Raw genomic sequence first — 22,113 nt, 5'->3', positions numbered from 1 at the left:
GTCGGGGGGTGGGGCGGGAGTCACCGAGTTGGGGGTTGGTGCGGGGTGGGGGAACTGTTTTAATTATGCTAGGGGGGGGATTGGCACAGTGGTTGGCAGGGTGGAGGAGGGGGGGTGGTGTCAGGTGGGCGGGAGAATTGTGGTCTGAGAGGCAATTTTCTGCTCCCTGGAATGAATAGGACAGGAGGTTTGAAGGTCGGGACATGGATTGTCCGGGGGCTGGGAAGCTATCAGAAGCGAAGGCGAGTGGGTGACTATTCGAAGAGGCAGGGAATACAGGTGGCCCTATTGCAGGAAACATGTGAAGGGGGAGATATTGGGGAAACTGGAGATACAATGGGGGGGTCTGATACGGGGCACAACGTATTCCACTCAGGTGAGGGGGGCTCTTATCTGGGTAGCCGAGGGGTCCCATTGAAACTGGAGCGGGGGCTAACGGATGGGGAAGGTAAGATGGTTTTGGCCCGTGACGGGTGGAGGAATAGGTTTTCTAGCGTGGCTTATTGGAGGTGGGGGAGGCTTTGGGAAGCTGGATTGGGTCAAGGGGAGAGAGGTGGGCTGGGGAGGGGGGGAAAACTCTTGAGGACCTGCAAGAAGTAGGATGGGGGGTCTGAAGATTGGGACATGGAATGTCCGGGGATTGTGGAATTATCAAAAATGGACGAAGGTGTGGGAATACCTAAAGAGGCAGGGAATACAGGTGGCTATGTTGCAGGAGACGCATGCGAATGAGGAACTCCTGGGGAAGCTGGAGAGGGAATGGGGGGGTCAGGTGCGAGGAACAAAATACTCTACTCAAGCGAGGGGGGTCCTCATCTAGGTGGCACGGGGGGGGCGTTGAGGTTGGAGCACGTGGTTATCGATGAGGGGGGTAGAACGGTCTTGGCGCAAGGTACATGGGGGAACAGATGACTATGCCTGGTCAATTCGTACGCGCCTAATGTGGACGATAAAGACCATTTCTCCTCGGTGCGACGTATGATTGGGGCCTACAGGGAGAAAATGATACTATGGGGTGGGACTTTAATTGCCATTTAGATGAGCGGCTGGACGGGCAGGGGTGAGGGGAGGGACTAAGAAGAAAATGGCGGTGTCACTGCAGGAGGTCATGCGAAAACTGGATTTGATAAAGCTCTGGAGGGAGAAGCATAGAGAGGAGAGGGGCTTTTCTTATTATTCGGGAGTGCACGGCTGCTACTCGCGCCTAGACTATATGGTAGTGGGAAGGGAACACTGTCATTTCTTTGTGGAGACCACTTACATGAGACGTGTGCTCTCGGATCACTCCCCTTTGGTGACAGTGTTTTGTGAATCCAGGGAGGCCCCACCGAGGCGGCTATGGCGGCTGCGGATGGAGACGCTGCAGGATGGAGGGTTTGTGGCGGAGCTTAGAGAGGAGATCGGGCGGTATTTTGAATTGAATGAGGGCACGGTGGATACTAGGGGGATACTCTGGGAAGCCTTTTAAGCTACCATTAGGGGGAAATGCTTAGCAAGGGTAGTCGGGACGAGGAAGTGCCTCTCGGAAATATTGAAACAGACGGAATCCTGAATAGCGGGTTTGGATAGGGAGGTGGCGGATGGGACGGAAGTGGGGGAAGCCCTGGAATAGGCGCTGGAGCTCCACCGGAGAACCCTGACAGAACTGGCCCACTTTGATGATAGTAGGCGGGATACGCGGCTTCATGGTGAAGGGGACAAGGCGGGCAAGCGGTTAGCGTGGCTCATTAGTAGGGAGGCCCCGAGTCGGGTTATAACTCAGGTTCGGTCTGATGAAGGAAGGATGGTTGGGACGCAGAAGGAGATCAATGCGGCATTCGTGGCATACTATAAGGAACTTTATAAGAGTGAGAGGGGATATGTGGCGATGGAGGTGGAAGATCTCATGGAGATGATTCAGCTGCCGAAACTGGGGGAGGATCAACGGGAGGAACTAGATACCCCCATAGGGGACGAGGATATACGATGGGCAATAAACGCCATGCGGAGGGGCACGGCGCCGGGCAGTGACAGGCTCCCGGTGGAGTTTTATGTGGAATTTGCTGGTTTATTGGTTCCGCAGCTGCAGAAGGTATATGAGGAGGCGTTCCGAGAGGGGTGTCTCCCGGAAACGATGAGGGAAGCGGTAATTACGGTACTCCTGAAGGAGGGGAAGGATCAGAGGGATCGCACGGCGTATAGGCCCCATATCGCTTCTGAATGTAGACGGGAAGATCCTGGGGAAAATTCTGGCGGCCAGATTGGCGACGGTGGTGCCGACTCTAGTACATCCGGATCAGTGCGGGTTTGTAGGGGGCAGGAGTACGTCGGGTAATATTTCTCGACTCCACCACGTGATGGATCGGGTGAAATTGAAAAAGCGGGACATGTCCATAGCGTCGTTTGACGCTATGGAGGCGTTTGATTCGTTGGAATGGAGATGGTTATTTCGGGTGTTACGGGAGTTTGGGTTTGGGGAGGGTATGCTTAGATGGCTAGCCCTGTTATACACGAGACCACGGGCGATGGTGAAAACTAATCGTTGGGTTTCAGAGACATGGGAGTTAGAGAGGGGGACTAGGCAGGGGTGCTCAGCTTCCCCAATTTTGTTTGCCCTGGCCATGGAGCCTCTAGCGGCGTATATGCGGCAAGAGATGGGTGAGGCTGGAATCGAGGTGGATGGGCAGAGGCACATGGTATCCCTATACGCGGATGATTTGTTACTGTACATCGAGGATCCCAGATTATATCTTCCCGACCTGTTGGAAATCCTCCGTAATTTTAGAGCCATGTCGGGGTTCCGTATAAATCCGGAGAAATCGGTCCTGTTTCCGCTGGGGGGGTTGCGGAGTTGCTCAGTGGAGGAACTCCCACAGTTGGGAATAAGATGGGAGCTGGAGTCCTTTCGGTATTTGGGGATCCAAGCAATGACGTGGTGGACACATTTGTACGCAATACATTAGGGGCGTTGTCCCAGATAGGGGACTCCATTCAGTTTTGGAAGGATTTACCACTCTCGTTGATGGGTAGCGTGGCATTATGGAAAATGGTCATTCTCCCGCGGTTGCTCTATTTTTTTGTGAATATACCATATGTGGCAAAAAGGGTGTTTTTCAAAATGCTGGATGTTAAGGTCAGGGAGTTGCTTTGGAGCTCGGGGAGGAGGTGGGTATCCTTGCAGACGCTGCGGAGATCGAAAGCGGACGGGGGGTTGGGCCTTCCGGACTACGGGAAATATTTTGTAGCAGCGCAATTACAGTCGGTACTGGTGTGGGACCAGCCGGAGGCGGAACTCCTAGACATGCTGGTGGGAGCGAGGCAGCGCGAGTGGCGACCGGCGACCGGCGGAGCTCCTGTGGTACCCGCGGGGTAATGTGGGGACATCGGTGGTTTTTGGAGCGGTACGAGAGACATGGAGGAAGTACGTGGGTGGGGCAGGGATCAAGGGTGCTATGCAGCTAACCTCCTGTGGGGGGCTGACCAGAAGCTTCGACAGGTAATCGGGAGGGTTGGGATACGGAGGCTACGGGAGAAGGGATGTGAAAAGGCGGGGGACCTTTTTGAGGGGGGATGGCTCCTGACCTGCAGGGAGTGGTGTGAAAAGTTTAATCTACCGCAAGGGGTCTTTCTAGCGTAAGGGGCGGTGGTTCGGAGGTTTGCAGAGTTATGGGAGGGGATTCCTGAAGAACCGGTGTCATGCCCGGTGCTCCAAGTCTTACTCGATCGAGTAGAGGGGAGGAGACGTATCACACGACTATATGGGGCCCTTGGGGAGTAGGAGACGGGTAGGGAGTTAAAAGTGAAACAAAAGTGGGAAGCGGATATGGGACGCATGATCTCGAGTAAGGAGTGGGAGAAGGTCTGGGAGCAGGTGCAGAAATCCTCGAGGAATGCCCGCTTCCAGTTGGTACCACCAGGCCATAGTTACTGATCTGCTGAGGAAGTGAGCGACAGACGCTTTGATTGCCGCCTCCTTTTCCCCAGTGGAGAACACCTGCTTCTGCGAATCCCAAAGCAGCCCCAAAAACACCAGTGATTGTGTAGGGTAGAGCTGAGACTTCTGAGAGCTAATTGAGAACCCCAGTTCGTAGAGTGTTCTCATGAGCCTGGCCACTGAGTACCTGACCTGCTCCGGGGACCCCCCTCGGACTAACCAGTTGTCGAAGTAAGGATACACATGGTGGCCCTCCGACCTGAGCAGAGCAGCCACTGAATTTATCTTTCTTGCGAATAACCTCAGCACTGAATTTAGGCTGAGCGGCAGGACCATGTATTGAGAGTGCAACCCCACGACCCAGAACATGAGGAAGATCGATGAGACTGAACTATGGGTACATGTAAATATGCGTCTTTCAAATCCAGGGAGCACATCCAGTCCACCAAACAGCGTCTCCGCTGTAAGAACTGGCATCACCATTTTGAACTTCTGCAGAGGTAGGTACAGATTCAGGAAGGATCGATATAGGACCACTCGAAGGCCCACCTGGTTCTTCTTTTGAATAGCAATAATGCAGGAGTAAAAGTCCTGCCCCTGCTGTGGGAGAGGAACCTCCTCCACTGCCTCACTCTCCACAAGGGAACCTATCTCTTCTAATAGTGAAGGAGCCACGATCTGTGGGAGGGGGCGGTAGGGGAAGCCTGAGGAGACTACCGAAATCAACCATTTGTCCGTAAAGCGTGCGCGACAAGCTTGACTGTGCAGGGCCAACCTGCCCCAGACTGGGGTGCTGTGGATCTGAAACAAGCCGTCATTGCATCTTGGATCGAAGGCAGATGACTGTGAGAGGAGTGGGGGGGCTAAAAGAAACCTTTGTGCAATGACTTCTGGTGTTTTTGCCTATGTTGGCTTGGTGACCTAGCCAGTTGCCTGGCACGGCGGTACTGGAAACCCCAGAATCAGCCAAACGACCACCCTCTGTCAGATCAAGAGTGGCCCTGTGTGAAGGTTTTGGCAGCCTGTTTGGTGAGAATGGCCGAGATTTGGCCTTCTGAGAACTGCTCTTCTTCTGATCTAGCTCCTCGTCTGTTGTGGAGTGGAACTAGTCGCTGCACTCGAAAGGCAAGTACAGGATTCTGGCCTGAACGTCAGGGTTGAACACGGTTGCCTTCAGCCAGGCCATCCGTCGCAAAGTAGATAGCTCTGCTAGCGGTATCTATGTGCGCCACTGTGGCCTCCATGATATCCTGTGCCACTAGTTTTGCTTGAGCGAGCCCTACCTTGAAGTAGGCTTGCTTGTGGGCTGGAATGTCCGGGAGGAAGTCAGCGATTTACCTCCACAGCTGTTGATTAGCAGCCGCCAGTATGGCATTGGTGTTGCCCTCTCTCAGATGGAGCCCCGCTTTAGAGTACACCTTCCTCCCATAGGCCTCAAGCATTTTTTATTCCTTGCCCAGTAGCGCTGAAGTTGAGGTGCTCGCCGAAGAGGCCTGAGGTTTGGCCTTCATGGACGTCCCTGCAATGTCCGATGACAGTGGCTGGGGGTGAACTGACAAGAGCAGCGCATCGCCCTCCACCTGCCTGAATTTTGCATCCAGTCTTTTAAGCACTAGCTATGTGGCGTGGGGCATGAGCCACGTCCTGATTATGTTACTACTATTGATGGGGCTAGCCAATTTCAAACAACTGGTACAAAATAATAGAAAATGAAATCTTTCGGTTTCTCCTTACTCCTTTAGACAGTTGGTGATCCACCCTCGATAAGCACCCATTTCGGGAAGATTAGAGCCTGGACTCTGCAGGCTACAACTTTTACCAAATAGCCATACAACACAGATCGGCTATGCTCTGTGCAGCATGTAGCACTGTGGAAATGTTTTCACTGCTTTGCATAATAGCCACAAGCTACTCAGAAGCATGTGTATTGACCAGTCTCACAATTTATGGTTGCAGAAATAAGTCACTCACCTTCTGGAGTTTCCACTGCAGTAACAATGTGTTCTTTTAAAGGCTCAGACATTGCTTGAGGTGGTGTCACATCAAACATTTCTTGTATACCACTGGAACACAACCTGGATGAACGTCTGGGTATCAAATCTTTCTCATGATTAATTACAATTGTGTGCAATTTGTCTTCCTTTTCAACACTGTGCAATGGTTTGACTAGCTGTTCTGGCGGCACTGATGGGAGATCTAAAATGATACATAGAAAATGAAATTTGTTATATGACAAAACAATTTCCCAGGCCACGGTGTAAACTATTGTCCCTAGCCACTGCAATAATAACTAACAGAAATAGGCTCTTGGCTTTGACAATCATCCGGCGGGAAATGCTCAGAGGTAATATCACAGACACACAGACAGACAGACAGACAGACAGACAGACAGACAGACAGACAGACACACTTGGGGCAATCCGTTTGAAACATATTCCATGGCATCCCTTCTCTCTAGCCAGTCCCTCAGAACAAAGCATGTTTGTCACAAAAATGCTTACAAAACATTTTAACATTGATTTACAGAGCTGAGGACCAGTGTCCTTAACAATGGGTGAGAGGATGCGGATACAAGATAAGATGATGTAGGGGGGAGATACATGAACCAGGGACAAAAACAGTAGAGCATGATACAGGAAATAGGAGGGGGGAGGTGATTGGCTGTAAAACACCCATTTCATCTTCTTTGTAGCATTCCCTTGAAACATCATGAAATATTTAATTCACATAACCTAGATCTTGCCAGAAAGGGCATCTGCCTAGAGCGTGACAAATCCTGAACATCTAGTCTATCTTGTTTGTGATAATGTTCTATATGTATCCATCCCTCCACCCACAAAGTTCTATTTTTACCAAACCAAAATTTTAGCAACTGGGGGCAGGGCGCATCTATACATTGTTCTCCATTCCCATTTAGAACTGTATGTCTGCTATGTATGCCGATTCTCATTTTAGTTTTGGGAGTTAGGTCGTACAGTTAGGGGGTCGTGGATGTGATCAGGGGAGGGACACGCAGATTGTGGGTGTGCAGAATGTACCCACCCATTGACTGCCCAGCACCATGCTTTTCCCCCCATCACCAGTCCCACCCAGTACATGCCCCTCCCCGCCCAAAAAATGCAACAGTATCGAACTGAGCTGTATATACTCTGCCATTCTTACTCATAAGCAGTCTTCTGAGAGATGATGGCTTAATGGCACCTGTAAATGAACTACTGGTATAATACAAATGTGTTAAACAAGTATGCCTTCAGGGAGTACATTTATATGCAGTATGTCTCTTCTGGCAGCTGTTTCTGGCACAGAGGTCCTGTTAAAAACAGTCAATGGCAATTGCCTTGTAAATGGTTATTGTCACAGCTGGCTCAAGGGACGCTCCAAGAGATGACAAGGATTTTATCAAATCATTTCTCAGGCCACTAGTGCCTTCCATCTCTCTCGCCTGAAAAGCACCAATCCTCCCTTACCCAGGCGTCACTATGGCCCAGGTTAGTATCTACTGAATATTGATGCCTACGATGCAAGTTCCAACCTATGCTAAAGGTGAATATCTAAAGGCCAAATACCTTATCTGCCTAACTTCCCTCAGGGACTTCTTAGACTAAACCTACCATTTACACTTGTTAAATGAGTAAATGGGGATACTGGGTTCTGCCTTTCAACAATTTGCCCAATTCAGTCTTCCTCCTATCACACCCTCTCTGATATTGCCCTCTTACTACTTAATTCCTTCCTGCTCCACCTACCTCCCTCCTCCCCTGCATCTTCCACTTCTGTCCCTCCGATACCTTTCACTCATTATAAATCTGGTCTCAACCTTTTGATGCTACTACTTGATCCACTGCACTGCTCTCCTATCTACACTACTAATCCCTAGTCCACATTCTACTCAGACACCCTTCTTTCACTCACAGAAACACTTCACATTCACTCACTCACTCTCCTAACCACACTTGTCAGACTTTCACGCACACTCACAACACAGTACCACTGCTCTCACTAACCAATGCCTCACCTGCAACAAAAATCACCTACACAATCTACTCCACACTCCTTCCACCCGATGGTCTCTTGGTCTGCCATCTCATCCTCCTTTGACCTCTCCTGAACAACCCACAACTTCCTGGAGACTCTTAACATCCTCCTCTGGTTGGTCCACTGCACCTAGCCAATCTTGCGCCGTCGCCCCCTCCTTGGAGGTGTGACATTTAACAAAGCTTTAATGTAGCACTTTAAGACCAACCTACTTTCTCTAGCTGAGGCTGCAGAAGAACAATAATGGTTGTTTGAGGGGCAAACAATCCACAAACGGGGAAGGAAGTCCATGCTGCAACTCCGATAAAAAGGGCTGCAGCATAGATAAAATGTCCATAGAAAGGTTAAGTGGCTTCGGCTGAATGGGAGCCGACCTGTGAGGTGGCACAGCAAGAACAGAAAGCGCACTTGGGGGCGGCATATTTGTGGAAACTCCAATCGGAGCAGAATGTAGAAACTCCACATGAGTGTCGTGTACGTGGGTGCCGTCATCAGAAAAAACGACTCCCTGTTCAAACTCTGCATCACTTGCAGGTTGCATTATGCCCTCGGATGGAAGTATAGTAGGACCAGGAATAGCAGGAGGGATTTACAGGGCAAGTACAAACAATGGATGGATGGATATGTGTAGGCCTTGGCAGAGCAGAAAGCACAAAAGCAGAATCCTCAGCCACAGAAAAGTCACAGAAGCACGACAAGGAGGCGTGCAGCTTAGATGTGGATGAGGTGGTCGTGGTGTTGACAGACATCGATAGAATTCGGTACACGACAACTATCGTTGATGAAGCCGCTGGAATTGTCATCAAGGGGGTTGTGGACAGAAAAGAGGATTTGGTCTGTTTTGTCGTCAACAGGGTCATCGACCAGCAAGGTGTAGACTGGATCTTCTTGGCAGAGGACAAGAGCAGATCAGAAGAAGACATTGAAAGGTGCTGAGTAGCCAAAGATGCAGCCGTCTTCATGGATGAAACCATCCCAGTTGGGTTAGCAGATGATAAACGCCATTGTGAAGAGATGGCAGCCTGAGCGAAGGTTGAAAATTAAAGTTACTCATCGTAGTGACTAGAGTACTCGTAGTCCTTAGTCCCCTTTTCTCCATCCTTGTGGGTGTCCCGAAACAAGGGAACGGTACAGGAACCTTTGGCAGAGAAAAATGTAGCTGCTGCTGCTTTAAATTTAAACACAGCATGTGGGCGCGGCCCCGCGCAGGGCTACACCCTGGAGACCCAGCCCTCCGGCGCCTCACCTCATTCCCCTTTTAACAAATCGGACACTTTATTACCTGGCTATGCTGAATATTTAAGCCCCTGGCATACAAGCGGAGAAGGTAGGTGGGACGTAGGGAGAAAAGGGGACTAAAGACTAGGAGTACTCGAGTCACGACAGTGAGTAAGACCTGCATTACTTACTGTAATAGCATTTCTGGTGATTGTATCTGCTTAGATTCACATGCTGTGCATATTGTCCGACATCTAGTGATAATCGCTTAGTATTGCATCTTGTCTTTTGAGGATCGAAAGGGGACGTCGACATGGGCTTGCTTGTAACACAATCCCTAACGTGACGTGTAGTGTACCCAAAATCCCTCACGCGTCAAGGGCCCTCTGGTTGTGTTTTTTCTGCCATGAGGGAGCCTTATGACTATCGTGAGTAAAGTTAGAGAGAAAGAGTAGTAAGATGTCTATGTTCTTTCTACTCGGAGTGGGGAGGAAGGGAGGGCGCATGTGAATATAAGCAGATACAATCATCAGAAATGCTATTACGGTAAGTAATGCATGTCTTCTGATGATTGTGAATTCATGCTGTGCATAGACTAGCGAGCAGTACCCAGAGTTGGTGGTGGGATGTGAGAAGGAACAGTAATAAAGAGATGTCTTATTTCCGCTTGTCCCACCTGAGAATCAGACCTAGAGTGAGTATCTAGGTGATAGTGTTTTGTAAAGGTGTCTACAGGACTCCAGGCTGCCGCTTTGCAAATGGACTTGAGAGGACCATTTTCAATGAATGCTATGGAAGCCCCTGTACCCCGAGTAGAGTGTGCTCTAGGCTTGAAGGGCAGGTCTCTCTTGGCAATAGTGTAGCAGAGTGTGATGCATTTTACAATCCACTTTGAGATGGCTGATTTAGAGACAGGGTCCCCTTCTCTACCAGCCGCCACTGAAACGAAAAACTGGTTTGTTTTCCTTAGTGGTCTAGTCTCTTCCAGATAATATATGACTGCTCTGCGCACATCAAGTGTGTATAGGGTCTGTTCTGCCACGTTAGTGCGGTTCTGGAAGAATGTGGGTAGTTCTATTGATTGGTTCACATGGAAATTTGAAATTAATTCAGGCACACACCATGGGTGAGTGTGTAGAACCACCTTGTCTTTGTGAATTGTGACAAATGGGTCTTGAACTGAAAGGGCTTGTAGTTCACCGACTCTTCTTATTGAAGTGACTGCCACTAAGAAGGCGGTCTTGTAAGTGAGTGCTTTAAGGTTAGCCTTATGCATAGGTTCAAAGGGAGATCCCATTAGTCTAGTTAATACCACATTTAGGTCCCATCCAGGATCTGGGTTTGAAATAGGGGGATTAAGTCTTTTAACCCCTTCCATAAAAGCCTTGATGACTGGGATCTACCACCAGGACACCTGGAACGTAGTATAAGCTGAAAGTGCAGCTAGGTGTACCTTCAGGGAATTAAAAAGCAGACCTGAGTCAAGTAGATGAGTCAGGTATAAGACAATATGTGTCGGAGAGCAGTCTATGGGTTGATGCTCTTGGAATTACACCAGATAACGAAGCATTTCCATTTATTGGCGTAGCAATGTCTGGTGTTAGGCTTTCTTGCTTCTCTAAGTATGTGCATGCATCTCTGAGGAAGTTGGAGGTGCCGAACTCTATGACTTCAGGAGCCAGGCTGCTAAATTGAGAGTTTGCGGGCATGATTGGAGTGTTTCCCCCCCTGTCTTGTGATAGCATGTTGTATGGGCAAGGTAGTTTCATCAGACGAGAGATTGACATCACCATCAGATGGGAGAGCCAGGGTTGGCAGGCCCACATTGGGGCTGCCAGAATCACTGGGACTGGTTCCTGACTATGCTATCCAGAGACCATTCCCCTTGGAGCGGTTCTGGGGGTACCTGGAGGCGTAATCTGGAGGCATTGTGTGTTCTGCAGAGTTGTGAACAAGTTGATCTCTGGGAAGCCCCATTCTGCAAAAACTGAGACAATTGGCCTCATCACGAGTTGGGCGGTAACGCCGGCGCTATTAGCGCCAGCGCTAACAGCCCTACCGCCAAACCCCCCGGCGCTATTAGCGCCGGATCACGGGTTTGGCGGAAGGGTTATTGCCCATTCCCCATTGGGCCCATTCGGGAATTCCTCATTCCCCATTGGGCCCAATGGGGAAAATTTGCACTATTACCGCTGGCGGATTTCCCGCCACCGGTAATTGTGCCGAAAATCAGCAATTTTGCAGCGGATTTCCCCCCAGCTCAGAGCTGGGGGGAAATCCGCCAAAGTCATGATCTGGCGGACCCTTAAATGCAGCGGTAATAGTGCTACTGCCGCATTTAAGGGTTACCGCCAGACTCGTGATGAGGCCCAATGTCTTTGTGTAATCGCCATTCATACACTGTGGGTAGTGGGAAGTCTCTGCTGAGCACGTCTGCCAGAAGATTGAGTTCCCCTGAAACGTGTTGAGACAGGAGGAACATCTTGTATTTGAGAGCCCACTTCCATATGTTCTGGGACAGTTTGGATAGCCCTGGAGAGTGCCTACCCCCCGTTTGTTCAGGTAGTACATGGCCGTGATGCTGTCCGTTAGGACTAGTACTGTCCTCCCCTGTAATTGTGTTTGAAAAGCCTACAGGTTTATGTGGTTGGATGCTACCGCTGGGGACCAAACGCTGTGCGCCGTGTGATGAATGAGGTGAGTCCCCCACTGTGAGAGATGCATCCATGGTGAGAGTGGCTTCTACTGCGGGGATGGTGAAGGTTTTCCCCTGTAAGAGGTTTTCCCTCGACCACCAATGCAGAGAGAGCACAAGGGCTGCAGAGAGAACGAGGGCTGCAGAGACAACCACTAGATCGTCCCATTGTCCGCTGGCCTGACAACATTGGCTGTTGACCCACTCTTGCACGGGCGCATGCGCAAACATGCGTGTGGGACTAAGTAAATGCAGGAGGCCATCATCCCTAACAGTTGCATGGATTTGCGTACAGTCACCTCGCAATTGGCTATATAATGAGGGATCTGGAACAGCATGTTTTGAACCCTCTCGTTGGAGGGGAAGACAAGGCCGTCTTCTGTCCGAATTAGAGCCCCCACAAATTATTTGACTTGGCTAGGGTCTAGGCTGGACTTTTTCTCATTGACTGAAGAGTAGATCTACCGTCTCCTGGGTGTTTGATAGGCATGTTCCGTATGAGTCCCCTGTTATTAGCCAGTCGTCGAGGTAGGGCTAGGCTGGAATGTAATGTCCGTGCAGGTGAGCCGCAACTACCACCAGTACCTTTGTAAATACCATTGGGGCTGAGGCAATGCCGAAGGGAAGGACCTTTAACTGATGGTGCTTGTCCTCTTTCATGAACCATAGGTACTTTATGTGTGCTGGCAGCATTGAAAAATGAAAGTATGCATCTTTCATGTCCAGTGTTGCCACATAATCCCTGTGTTAGTAGAGTGATTACTTCTTAATATGTTGTCATTCTGAACTTTGGTTTGACATATTTGTTTGTAGGGTGCAAGTCTAGCACAGGGTGCATAGTGAGATCCTTTCTGGGTACAAGGAAGTACAATTAATAAATACCCTTTGCTTGCAGGATCTCCACCTCTTGCATCAGTACCTTGAGGTGTTCTGGCGATAAGCGTCTGGATGTTGGGGGTCGGTATTGAGGTGGTTAGCTGAACTCGATACAGTAACCGTGGGCGACGGTCTTGAGCACCCACTGGTCTCTGGTGATTCCCTCCCATGCATGAAAGCGATTCCATCCCATGCATGAAAGAAAGATGCTATTCGTCCCCCGGACCAGCAAGTCATTTTTGAGTGGAGGCTGGGGAGCCTCTTGGGGTGGAGTTTCTACCCTTTCCTTTGCCACAGAACTGCTCTTTTTGCTGATATTGGCCCGTGGCAGTTGTCCCTTGTGTATTCCCTATTCCGTATTGATTGTGTATGGGAACGTGGGAAGGATTGTCCAAGGAAGGAGCAGTGAGAGCTACACCCTCGCTGCTGGTATGGTCTTTGGGTAATTTGGCTCAGAGACTTTAAGGTTCGTGTTCATTTTTAGCAGTTTCCAAGGCCTCGTCCACTGCCTTCCCAAACAGGTTAGTCTCTTCCACTGGCTTATTAATTAGGGATTCCTGGGTTTCAGGTTTAAATCCCGATTTTTTAGCCATGCATGCTTTCTAAGCAGGGTTCCTTGGGACAGTTTTCGTCCCGCTGTTTCTGCAGCATCCAGGGTGTTTTTCAGGATGTTTTGATTAACCTGCCTATCTTCCGACACAACCGAGAGAAGGTGTGATCGTGTTGGCGCCGGGACTTCTTGCATGCCTTCCTGGAGCAAATTCCATTGCTATAACTAGCCAGCAATGTGGTGTTGTTGGCTATCCTAGTGAAGTAGGTTGCTGATGTTGTAATGCACTTCCCAAAGGCATATAACTTCTTGCAATCCTTGTCTGGAGGCGCCTCAGCCGTAGACAAGGGTACTTTGGCTCTCTTCCTTGTAGTTGTGACTGCTAAAAAGTCAGGAGTGGCATGTCCCCGGATATATAGCGGGTTGGAGAGGGGCGAAAGAGCTTTTCGAATTGTGGATTTACTGCTCTTGTTTGAGAAGGAGTTAACAAAGAGGGAGCAGTGCGCCTTTTGATAGAATTTAAAAGTGGTATTGCGTGACTTGGGGGTGGTTTTTCTTTTAAAATGTCCTCCACAAAGTGGGTGTCTTGTACCGCCACTTGAGTGGAAAATGTTCAGCTGCTTTTTTAAGAACAGCATTGAATGCCATCTGGTCATCAATAAGAGAGGCCTGTCTTTGAGATGGTGAGGAGGGAGGATACACAGGGTGTATGGATCTGGGGTAGTGGCCGGTGAATGGAGACTGTTCTATAGTCTCGTCAAAGGGATCGTCTCCTTGATCATAAGGGTCCTGATGGATTTCCTCTGGTTCAGTTAGGTCAAACACCTCATCATGAGGGAATTGACTGGAAGTCCTTTGAACTTTTGACAAAGTAGGGCAAGAGTCTTCGTCTCTTGGCCTCTTGGCGGCGATACATCTTTCAGAAAAATCGACAAACTTGGAAAGCTTGTTCATGTATCCCTCAAACCTATCTCTGGTCCATAGAGATGAACCAGAGGGGTCTGTAGGGTGACTTGAGGACTTGGGTCTCTAGGCGGTCGAGATTTGTCTGCCAGTGTCTTGGAGAGAGGCTGGGACCCATTCTAATAATCTTCTCGACCTTCTCGCCCTCTCAACGTGTCTTTCGATTTGTGTCCTTTGGCCTGTTTGCCACCGAGATGATGATCGCGAGACTCTTGCGGGTCTCTGGCATTTCTGGGAGTGATTTCCATGGGCCTAACGGCTCTGACGTGGTTTTCGGCGGTGCCAAAACCTTTGGTGCTGCCTCACTCTTATGAGGCGTGTCAGCACTCTTATGATGTCTGGTGCAGACTCCCTTTTGGCTTGGATGCCCGGACGCATGCCGAAGAGACTGTTGCGGGGAAGGCGGCCGATCATGGGGATTGGCAGGTTCCGCCGAGAGTTTTGGCGTTCCCGTTGGTGTCTGTGGCCTTCCTGATGAGTCCGTCGAGGAGGCTCAGGGGGGTTGTGCGCTTTTCCTTACGTGTTGTGTGTGTCCTTGTCACCGGGGTGTTGTCTCCCCATAGCACAACCGGTGGCCTGCCACCCAGGGCCGGACATCTCAGAACTTGCCTGTTCCGCAGAGAGGTAAATGGCCTCCGCATCGGAGCCATGGCTGTCGCTTCATCCTCATCATTCGAGGCGCCTGCACCGACGGGGGAACTAAATTCGGCTTGCGGCATGGGGTAGGTCGCCTACCGTTCTTTTATCGTCTTCAGTCGTAAAAGTTGGCAGGACTTTCAGGAGACTGCTCGTTATGATCTTGAGGTAGACACTTATTATACCTCCTGTGTGTGTCTTTCCATTGATATTTGCCGTTGAAAGAAGGGCAAAATTTAAAAGGAGTCCTGTCCATAGCTCAGGTTAAAAGCGACAGCGGAACGAGAAGGGAAAAGACAGGGGAGATAGAATGTGTCAACGGAAACAATGTCCTCGTCGTCTGACTAAGAAATATCCATGTCCTGGAGCACCGTAGAGACCTCCACTACCCCCACGCCCTCTTTGCATCCTGAGGGGTCGCAGCTGGGCTCAGGGCTGGCATCCTCTTCTCTATCGGCTTGGCCGAAGCCTCCTGCCTGGGAGGAAGGGCCACTCTGGGTGTAGCCGGGGTCCCCTGGACTGGATCAGCCCCTTTCGCCTTCGAGAGGGCGGCCGCCACCAAGTTCGATTGACATGGACGATTTCTCTTGGGGCACCTGGGCCTTTAAGGGCTCATCAGTCACCTTACCCGGCGCCTTGGCCTTTTCCGGCTTCTCCCACAGCTTCCTGGGGTTAGCCGACTTCCTCTTCGAGGAGGAGCGGGAGCGATGGCTTGAGATGGAAGCGGATGGTGATGTAGATCACGTCCTGTTCGTCACAGGACCCGCTTGCGCGACAACCCAGACGGAAAAGACTGGCGGTGCTTAGCCTTGTCTTGGACCCCCACGGATGGGGCGACCACAAAACACTTATGAGCCCGCTCCTCAGACCGGCCGGTCCTGGGTGAGGCATGCCCTTGCTGGCCGCCCAGGGTAAAGGCCTTGGTGTTGAGCCACGCCACTCCGCCAATCTGCTGTGCCATTCCTTCATGGTGCATTTGGTGAATCCCAGGCAAATCCCGCAATCCGCCTCCTTGTGGTCCGGATGGAGACAGTACAGGCACTGCAAGTGTTTGTCCTCCACAAACACATTCCTTAGGCCGCAGACCTTCTTCTCCTTCTCCTCTGACATGGTCCGGCATGCGGTGTAGGCCAGGTGGCCTTCCGGAATCTTCAATGAAACATCAACGATTCTAGCCCTTGAGGTGTGACGAAATATGTAGACAAACGGATCCCCGCTTGCTCGTCCAAAGCAGGAAAGAGCATGCAGGCTATATTAGACAAAAAATTGGAAAATTTAACAAATAAACTCAAAAACGCAGACAAATTCTACAGAGCAAAACACACGGACTCCCAACACTTGCATAATACAGTAAAAATCTGAAGATGGCTGGAGGGGCTTAGGGAGACAGCAGTCATTGGCTGGGGGAAGTATGACCCAGAGCTCAGTGAATGGTTTATAGGAGAAAGACAGTATGTAAGTTAAAGGTGAAACTGTTTTTACTTTTACTGAGGATTCCCGGCCCGACGACAGGGAATATTCATGAGCATGTGAATCCATGCCAGATCCAATGCTGGAGAATTACTCCTACGTCCCGTCCCCTTTCCTCCATACTGTATGAGTGATTACAACTGAATGCAGCCCTGAGGTGGAGAGTTGCTACTCTAAGAAAACAAGTTCTTCAAAACTGCCTTGCCAAATGCTGCGTCGATCTGGCGCTGGGATCCAAGCAGTAGTGTTTGCAAAAGGCCGATTGGGAGGCCCAAGTGGCTGCCTTGCAGATCGTTTGCCAATGGACGTGTTTTTGGAAAGCCACCGCCGTGGCCTTGGCTCTGATGGCGTGAGCATGCATGTTTGCTGGCAAAGGTCTGTGCTGCCCCTCATATGCCTCCTTGATGGCCACAAGCATCCACCTTGCTATGGAAGCCCTGGAACCCTGACAGCCTGGTTTTGATCCGCCAAAAGTGATGAACAAGGCATCCGATTTAAGGAAGCTCTTTGTCCTATCCTGATAAAATCTTAGCGCACGTCTGACATCCGGACAGTGCAATACCTTCTGAGCCTCATCCTTTGGATCTACAAAGAATTGTGAGTACTAGCTCCTCGTTAAGGTGAAAGGAAGAAACAACTTTAGGGAGAAAGGCAGGATGTGTTCTAAGCACCACCTTGTCCTGCTGAAACGTGGTAAAGGGCTCTGATGCCACCAGAGCCTGAATTTCGCTGATCCGGCATGTTAAAGTAAGGCCAACCAGCAGGGTTGTCTTGATCGTAACCAACCTGATGTCTGCTGATGCCATGGGTTCAAAGGGTGTGTGTGCCAGGGTGCCCAACACCACGTTAAGGTCCCAGACCGGATGTGGGCATTTGACAGGAGGATATAATCTGGTCAGACCTGCTAAATGCCTTTTAACCACCGAATTGGAAGAAGAGAAGACATCATCTCCAGAATACTTGTAGGCACCTATGGCCGCCAGATACGTACGGCAGGTGTCTACCTGCACACCTGAGTAAGACAGATGCGCAGAAAAGGATAACACATCATCTAGTGAGCATCTAAGCAGATCAAAGTTGTTTGTCTTGGCCCAGTGGCAGAACCTGGTCCACTTGCTTTTACACTGACTCCTGGTGGAGTCGCTTCTTGCTCAGGTTGTCCAGTGACAAATGTAGATGCTTCAGGGTGACCTGTTCAGGAACCAAGCTGCCTGGGCTAACTTCTGCGGAGCAGGGTAAACCACTGTGCCCCAATGCTGGGAGAGTAAATGGGCTGGACCCAGCGGGAGGTGTACTGGAGGTTGGCCCAACAGCCGGAGGAGCTCTGAGAACCAAGGTCTTGCCGGCCACCATGGCGCTATCGGGATGAGTCGAAGGCTCAGTCACTCCCTGGCCCTGCAGATGACCCTGTGAATCAGAGTGGTGGGGGGGAACCGCGTACGCATTCATGCTGCACCACAGGATCTGCAACGCGTGCCTCAGAAATCCCCTGCCTTGCACCTCCTGTTTTTAATGGTGGTGAATAAGTCAACCTGAGGGTGATCCCACCTGTCGAAGATCCCCTTCAGGACCACCACGTTCAACTGCAACTCTTAGTTGTCTATCCTCAGTCTGCTGAGCCTCTCCACCTCCAAGTTGGATTCCTGCAGTACGTGGAATGCTGATAAGTGGATGTTGTTCGACAGTGCCCACTCCCAAATGTCGATGGACAGCCGACAGAGCGGAGGGGACCTGGTACCTCCCTGCTTGTTGATGTAATACATGCAAGTGGAGCTGTCTGTCTGGATGCAGACCGACTTGCTGTTGACAATGGGGAGGAACACTTTTAGGGCCAGCCAGATGGCCATCATCTCGAGCCAGTTGATGTGTTCCAGCGGTTACTGCCATGACCATACCCCATGGACACTGTGGTTGTCCTGTGTAGCCCCCCATCCCTCTAGGGACGAGTCTGGCAATAGTGATCTCCAGAGAAGGCTGCCTCTACACTCCACCACTCCAGGTCCGGGTGTAGGTGCTGTGGTATGCCAATTAGAGCTGCCTGGGAACCCGTCTCCTGATTCCATGAGGCTATGAAATGCAGCTCCAGCCTCCTCATGTTGAGTCTTGTGTGTTGCACAGCCAGGAGCCAAAACGCAATAATCCCAAGCTGGTACCACCATGCTGAGGTCACTGGTCTGCTATGAAAATACCTGGTGGCCTTCCTGATCGCTGTGATCTTGTCTGCCGAAGGGAAGATCCTCTCTGCCCTTGTATCCCAAATGAGCCCCAGGAAATTACAAATGACTCACTGTAGTGACTAACGTACTCCTAGTCCATAGTCCCCTTTCCTCCATACTGTATGGGCGTCCCTTGCTAGGGACAGGAGATGGAAACGTTTTCACCAGAAAAAATCATCATCTTCCCCTTTAAATTTAGAGGCGCCGGGGCGCAGCCCTGGAAGCATGCGCTCCCCTGACTCCGCCCACCGGCGCTACCCCACAGTCCCCTTTGACGCGTCAACAATATTACCATTGCCTAATGACAATAGTTTTATTAGGGGGCAGTTGGTGGGACAAATACGGAGGAAAGGGGACTATGGACTAAGAGTAAGGTAGTCACTACGGTGAGTAACTTATAGTTACACTTACGTCCCGTTCCCTTTTCCTCCATACTGTATTGGAGATTACAACTGAATGTAGCCCCAGGGTGGAGAGATGACCCGCCTTAAGAAAACAAGTTCCTTAATACTGCCGACCCGAATGCCACATCTGACCTGGAGCCAGCATCCAAACAGTAGTGCTTACAAAAGGCAGAGGGTTTGGCCCAAGTGGCCACCCTGCTAATGAGCTGCCATGGCACGTGTCTCTGGAATGCGACCGCCGTGGCCTTGGCTCTGATAGCGCAGGCATGCATGTTTGCCGGAAGCGGCTTGCGCTGCCCCTCATAGGCTTCCTTAATGGCTGCCACCATCCATCTTGCTATGGAGGCCTTGGACGCCTGATATCCGGGCCTTGACCCGCTGAAAGTGATAAATAGAGCCTCAGATTTGCAGAAGCACTTGGTCCTGTCCAGATAGAACGTTAGCGCTCTCCTCACAGCTAAACAGTGCAGAACCCTCTGAGCATCGTCCCTGGGGTCTGCAAAGAAAGTAGGGAGATCTATAGTAGGGAACCTATCTCCTCTTTTAGGTGGAACGCCGAGACTACCTTAGGAAGGAACGCAAGATGCGTTCTGAGGACCACCTTGTCCCTGTGAAAGGTAGCGTATGTTTCTGAAGCCACTAGAGCTTGGATCTCACGGACACTACGTGCAGACGTAAGAAGACCCACCAAAAGGGCTGTCTTCATGGTGACCAGCCTGATGTCCGTGTACGACATAGGCTCAAAAGGTTTATGCGCCAAGGCACCCAACACTATATTGAGGTCCCACACGGTGGGGGGGTGTGGCCTGAGCTCATGGACTGAGGGTGTGACTGAAGCTCCCGCTGAGATCCTGCTAAATATCCTTAAACGAAACGTTTTGCTGCATATTGTGAATAACTAACCATACCGGCGAAAAGAGGAAGCAATTCAATTCCGGAGAACCTCCCTGCAATCTCGAATAAAATCTGTGCAGCAGAAAGGGAAAACTGGCACCGTGAACTGTAACCCCCCCTTGCTCTCAAGATGGCAGCCATGGTCCGGCACCAGACCATGCGGGAGGAGGACCTGAAGCCGAAGGCGTGGCGAGCGTGGACAGAAAGAGGACAGAGGCGAGGTTGCGCCAGAACTAACAGAAAGCAAAACGCTACAGGGGAGAAGCGATCCATAGACGGCGTGGCTAGCTATGACGAGGCGGGGACCAGCGGAGACCTGAACCGCGGAAGGCGGAGGTAGAGAAAAACTGTGCTGAGTAGAGACACAGAGACTGGGAACATCTGACCCAGCTTCTGCAGGAAAAACGTGGAGGCGGCGGAGATCAAGCACAACGACACACGGAGGAGACTTCCTTTGGGATGCCTGAGGCTGGGGTCCAGCTTTGGGGGAGATTCAAGACGGGCAGTGGACCCGATGAGACTGAGGCACCCGAAGAGAACCGAAGGGGAACTAAGGCATACAAAGTGCCAGCTGTACCGGCAAAGCAGCAACAAACTGGGGCGACTGCAGCTCACTCGGCGAGGAAGTTACGAGTCCACACGCGTTCTGTTGGGTCTGCCTGGCTCCATCTAAACCTTTGCTAGATACGAGCCACGCACAGCACTGGGCGGACTGCAGGTAACTAGATGTGACCCACTCCATCCAGGAGGGGTACGCTGCAGCGCAGAGAAGGGCCTGCTACAACAGACTGTAGGGGGGAGACACATACTGCCGATTGGAACATTGGGGGCAATACCGGAGGGTACAACGAAAAGCAGCCCGTTGGGAGGGATGTGGATGCAACACTGATTGATGAACCACTGAATTGAGGACCAGCCTAACAAGTAGGGAGCTGGACCTGAGCTGCAACTGCACACTGCACCAGGATAGAGAGATCTGGCGCTGCACCACAGGGGCTGGAACAACAGGGGCTGGAGGACGCCTGCTCCATGACCAGGCAATCATAGCAAGTGATCAGGCGCAGAAGTCGAGCACAAAGTTGCAGTGTCCTGCCGAGGAAAAACTAGTTTGAGAGACCCAGCTGCATACCGTAATAAGCAGAGCCGATTGAGGGAACCAGTTGGGAGCACAACCTCTGCAGCTAAACTGGTGGGCCAGCCAGACAGAACTACAGGGAGGAGGGACACCGCGGATCGCCACTCTAGGGGGCGACCCACCAGACAACAGCACGGGAAGTCGGGTAATGAGACTACAGAGGGACGCAGCGGAGGGCCTGGGGGCACAAGACAACTGGGACCATACTGAGGTCCTGCCGACATAAATGGACAGATAAAACGGCACAGAATATCAGCACACAGGCAACAAAACACTACCCCCCCATCACTAAAACGGCGCAGCACACAGTGAGACCCGATAGCAGAACCGCTGAAGCGGCATCTTAGACTGCGTACATAACTGATACGCAGCAACGAGCCAGAGCCATAGTGCAACAGATAATTGCATTTACCACTCAACACAGGTGGCACACAGAGAGCTGGACCGAGCTAGTGGGCGCTAATTCAAGTGGGGCAGCGGCATGTCGCTGCCTAAAGTGAAAAATAAAGGGAAGGCTACAATCATGAACTCCTTCAATGCAGCCAATCCCCAAAGGGCAGCCACAGGGTGAAACGACGGTACAACTAGCCCAGCCAGACAAGGAAGCTGGGTCTAAGGACAGCTGTCATGATGCCTACCTCCAAGGAGCCAGGTCCGACCCAGCAACCCCAGAGGCAGGCATCATTCCCCCTAGGGAAGTGCCAGCGGGCCCAAGCTGGGGCCCTTTGGACACAGTCCTGGTGCCTTAGGCGCCAGGCTCATGTTGGACCCCTGTCCTGGCGCCTTAGGCGCCAGGCTCATAAAGCTAGACATGTGTTCAAGTGTTTTAATGTGCACTTACCTGATGCAGACCATGCTGCTATATCCAGGCCCTCTTGAGGCCTGAATGGAACTACTTTACCTGTGCGACTACTTTCCACCTGGGTGTGGTCGGGGAAGGATACATACCTGATCGGTGGAAGGATACATGCCTGGAACTTCTTCCAAAGCTATTTAAACCACGCCCGATCAGCAACTCACGCTTCGCGTTGTTCTGCTCCTCGCAGCTGGACGCTCACCGTGTCAGCTCCTGCATCTGGACTTCAGTCACGCCTGTCAGCATCCTGGG

The 22,113-nt window shown here is 51.1% G+C and overlaps 1 protein-coding gene across 3 annotated transcripts in view; it reads right to left on the bottom strand.

The window, feature by feature from the left end:
• The window catches only part of PHF20 (PHD finger protein 20), a 2,392,123-nt gene that overhangs the window by 1,084,830 nt on the left and 1,285,180 nt on the right, over positions 1–22,113 (bottom strand). For all 3 annotated transcript variants that reach the window (XM_069652246.1, XM_069652248.1, XM_069652247.1), the window contains exon 13: positions 5,885–6,109. In XM_069652246.1, the coding sequence (XP_069508347.1) occupies positions 5,885–6,109 (225 nt within the window). The remainder of the gene's footprint in view (positions 1–5,884; positions 6,110–22,113) is intronic.

Source organism: Ambystoma mexicanum, chromosome 3p (genome assembly GCF_040938575.1).
Source record: "Ambystoma mexicanum isolate Mex_15411 chromosome 3p, UKY_AmexF1_1, whole genome shotgun sequence".
In the NCBI taxonomy this organism is placed as follows: Eukaryota; Metazoa; Chordata; class Amphibia; order Caudata; family Ambystomatidae; genus Ambystoma; species Ambystoma mexicanum.
This window is presented reverse-complemented; position numbering and strand designations above follow the sequence as displayed.